General features: G+C 34.8%; 1 protein-coding gene across 1 annotated transcript; it reads right to left on the reverse strand.

The window, feature by feature from the left end:
- Positions 1 to 1144: 1144 nt before the first annotated feature.
- LOC122022887 (enoyl-[acyl-carrier-protein] reductase [NADH] 1, chloroplastic-like) lies at positions 1145 to 3344 on the reverse strand. The gene is made up of 6 exons (XM_042580999.1): positions 3273 to 3344; positions 3087 to 3199; positions 2786 to 2836; positions 2660 to 2711; positions 2448 to 2489; positions 1145 to 1280 (listed from the first exon to the last, which is right to left on the reverse strand). The coding sequence occupies exons 1-6, from the start codon at positions 3342 to 3344 to the stop codon at positions 1242 to 1244; spliced, it is 369 nt and encodes a 122-aa protein (XP_042436933.1). The 3' UTR covers positions 1145 to 1241.
- Between the last annotated feature and the right edge of the window lie 1244 nt (positions 3345 to 4588).

Raw genomic sequence — 4588 nt, forward strand, 5'->3', positions numbered from 1 at the left:
GTCCAGGGTTACTCTGATATCTGCTGACCATGCCCATGGCAAAACAGATATCAGGTCTCATACACAACATTGCATACATAAGGCTTCCTACAGCCGAAGCATAAGGGACTTCATTTCCTTCATCTCCTTTGATGTCTTCGGAGACATCTTTTTAGATAAGGCTACTCCATGCCTAAAAGGTAAGAAACCTTTCTTGGAGTTCTGCATGCTAAAACGAGCAAGGACTGTATCTATATATGAAGCTTGAGATAGGCACAACATTCTTTTCTTGCTATCCCTTATAACTTTGATCCCAAGAATGTGTGCACATTTTCCTAAGTCTTTCATATCAAATTGCTTGGACAACCATACCCTTACGTCCGATAATACCTTGACATTGTTGCCAATTAACAAAATATAATCTACATATAGTACAAGAAATACCACCACATTTCCGTTACACTTCTTGTATACACAAGACTCATCCGGACACTGAATAAATCCATATGATTGGATTACTTCATTAAACCGGATGTTCTAAGATCTTGAAGCTTGCTTCAGTCCATAAATGGACCGATTGAGCTTGCACACTAGATGCTCTTTGCCTTTTTCAATAAATCCCTCTAGTTGCTTCATATGGATGTTTTCTTCAAGACTTCCATTAAGGAAAGCTGTCTTGACATTCATTTGCAAAATCTTATAATCACTACAAGAAAAAAGCCTAACAACAACGGTTTTTCACCATTGTCGTAGCCCATTTTGAACTGTTGTTAAAGGCCGTGTTGTTAAAAGGGGTGCCCTAAGACAACAATTTTTAACCGTTGTCTTTGAAGGTAAAGACAACATTTTTATAACGGTGAAAAACTGTTGTCTTTTCCTTCAAAGACAACAGTTTTTCACCGTTGTCTTTGAGCGTCTACCTTTAATAACAGGGTCTTCAACAACAGTTTTAAACTATCTACGACAATGGTAAAACACCGTTGTCTTTTTTAGATAAAAAAAAAAAATTAATACACAATTTTCCAATATGATAAATCATTCAAAATACTAAATTTCAAAATAAAATTTAATATACAATTTTCTAACATTCAAAAATAATATCTATAACATTCTGAAGAAATTTCATAAGCAACCAACAAAATGATAACACTATTAAAACAAAGGTAGAACAATATAACACGAGATTTTCTACTTAGATGTCGGTGAAGAGGAGGGACTACAGCTCCTAGTGCTCCTTAATTTGTTAAAGTCTCTCCATTTTTTTAGTTTGTCGGCATTCTTCCCAGTACTCTTGAGGGCACCTATTTGAATAAAGATATATATTACAAATTAGAAACTAAACTGTACGCGTGATTCTAATTGCACTGCATAAATGTTACATAACCATAAAAATCATTTGATCTTGTCATCTAACAGAAGTGCAAAAAGCGTTATCTATGTAACATAAATGGTAACCTCTTGAAACAATATGGTGGCTCTTAAATTTCTTATTAAGCAGAATTTTCATTTTATGTCACTGCATACAAAGCTTCTATTATAAACCATGCAAACATTATTTTTCCCAGAGATCAAGCAGCATTAATTCTAAAAGGTACAATCTAATGCAAACGTTCCCACACACTCCATATAATGCTAAGGAGTAAGTCATACATTAAATTCTAAAAGCGACCATTAAAGGAAAGAATGCCTTAAATAAAAATGAATCCAGAAAGTATCATTCCATATGCACTAATAGAAATCTTCGTTTATAGCCAACTGCAAATACATTTCATATTTATTTAAAATTTTAATAACATAATAAATCTAAAAAATTTATAATATTTCACTGAAAGATTAATTAAAATCACACCAGATGATAAGGCCGAGTTATCATTCCTCCAAGTGTATCCTAGAATCTTTGTAATGAGCACGTTGAGACGGAATATGTCATTGAGTACATAAAAGCTCCCTAAGGTGTTGGAATCAGATGAAACATCTACAAAAATAAGCACCATTGATTAATAAGTCATTGATTAATTAGATAATGGAATATACAAATAGAGATTAATTAAAATAAATAAAGGATCTAACAATTACCACTACAATTGACTAAAATTAACAATCAAGATCTAGGTTGAAGAATGTTTTAAAACATTCTTCAATGTATAAGGAAGCAACTAGAAGTGTTTAACATCTCAGGAATTGAAAATAATGCAAATGCAAACAAATTCATAGATCAAATAAACAAAAACGGGACAACTCTTCAACAAATTTCTATAATCAAGTGATATAAACAAACTGCAGAATTTCATGCGTGGGTAAATCTCGAGTCAAATGCCAATTGAAAGATCAATGTAAAACATGGCATAGACAGAGAAAGGAACATAGGAATACAGAGCAGTAGGTAAAAACATGTCTATTGAACTGAAGAAAAGCCATCATATCGTGTATGCTAACAATCACCAAATGGTTACTAATTATATAATTACCTGATGCTTTGTGGCAAGCAAGTGCAGTTCAAAAGCCAGCACCTACATCCAAAAACAAATGCTGAAAACATCAAAATTATTGAATCTATATTTTGCCAAATATAATCTTAGATGAGTGAACTACCATATAGTTTGGGTTTAAATATTTCCAAACACTAGCCGGACTTGACAATCAATTTCACATACAACAATTACAGAAGAGTTGAACTTACTTTTGTATCGCTCTCCAATGCAGCTTTTGCTGAGCTCATTCCACCTCCGTATCTGCAAGTTGATGCAAGAACTAAACAAGTATTCCAAATTATAAACTTTGGAATAAACAAGGGAAAAGGTTATACCCTGGGATTGCCCTTTCGGAAGCTATGTATGTCAAAGATATTGAAGCACCGCTTGCCATGTTTAACGGAGACATCCAAAACAAAGTGAAGATGAGATATAAAATCTATGTGCCAACAAGAAAAGGAATTGTTTGATAACTTTATTTTGGGTTTTATTATAACTACTAGCATTGTTTTATTCTGTCCGTAAAGAAGAAGATATAATGATGGATTGATAATGATGTTCTTGTCAGGATCTCAAGTTGAAATATACACACAAATGGAACATGCAATTGTTTTATTTTCATGGAATCGAAAGAAACCTGGATTCATTATTGGAAGAAAGTGCCGAAGCAGGGAGACAAAAGAGTAACTCGAAGCTGAAATTGTAGCAAGATACCCTCTTCTAGATGTCTCCAAGAGTGGCTTCGTTACCTATTTATGAAAACCATAATTTAGAACTAAAGTAAAAAAAACATCATGATTATATGATGGTGTAAGGTAGTACCTCTGGTCCATTGGCAAGAGAATGTACGAGGATGTCAATCCTTCCAAAATCTTTCGTCACAGCCTCTTCCATTTCCTGCACCAAGCAGAAGAAGGCATCAGTAACACAAGAGCGTGTGAAAAATCAAATGAATTATCATTCCAGGCTTTAGTTCGGATTAGAAAGGATTGGCAGAACTGGGAGGAAAACTCGGGGATGGGTTGAGAAGAGGAGATCAAGATGATCCGTGCCTCCTTGATTGATCTTCGGCAAGCTCCGAGAAAAGATCTACACCGGCGACCGTCCGCGTCGGTTCATCCACGCTCGGCGTCGATTCATCCCCGTGAGAGAATAGAGAGATTAGAGTGAGGAGGAGAAAACTTCGACTGGATATGAGCTAAAGGGTCGATGCCGGCAAAGAAAAGATCGTCGGAGCTGAAGCCTTGCTCCCGTCGGCGTCGATCGTCCGCAAGAGAGAACAGAGGAGGAAGAAGGGGAGAAAGGATCGGGATCGGCACGGGTTCGGCGATTTGGGGAAAAAACAAATAAAGGAAAAGGAATTATATAAATAAACATTTTCTCACTTAAACGGATATCCCAAACAAGCTTTATCCGAACCCGCAATTGATCCCTTCAAAATCTGTCGTACGAGCTCCAAAAAATTCCCAGAAAATTTATAAAAATTCTAAATTTTTTTTATAAAGTTATTTCTCAAATAACCCTATTTATTAAATTTTCCGATATCTCACAATCTGACTCTAATTAACATAATCAATCACACATAGATTACATCTCCAAATATGAGAGAATAGGTCAATAGTATAAGAGTAAGGAAATTCATTACCTAACTCTTCTTCTTTGACAATGCGATAATGTCCACTTTATATATGTTTAGAATTATATATGTAGGTTATTAAATAAATAAACTCTCACTTTATTGGTACTCGAAATAGGCTTTCTCGAAGCTTAATCAATTTACCCTCTTAAACGTGTCATACCGACTCAGTTTATATTCTAAAAAATTTCTAAAAATTTTTAGAAAATTCTACCTCCCAAGGAAGCACCGAAAAGTTGATGCACTAACACTTTAAAGGCAAAGCAGCGAGAGCGACGAGGAGCGTCTTTCGCAGAGGAGTTGCGAAGGAGGAGTCGGAGATAGGTTTTTGTTCGTTGAAGAGTTACGGAGAAGTGGGCTTTAGGTTTTTTTTTCATGAAGTTAAAAAAACTGTTGTATTTTTAGGATTCAACAACATTCAATAGACAACAGTTTAATAAAACTGTTGTATATTATCATATAAGCAACACTAAAAGACAATAGTTTTTTAAAACCGTTGTCT

The sequence above is a fragment of the Zingiber officinale genome, chromosome 9B, assembly GCF_018446385.1.
Source record: "Zingiber officinale cultivar Zhangliang chromosome 9B, Zo_v1.1, whole genome shotgun sequence".
Taxonomy (NCBI): domain Eukaryota; kingdom Viridiplantae; phylum Streptophyta; class Magnoliopsida; order Zingiberales; family Zingiberaceae; genus Zingiber; species Zingiber officinale.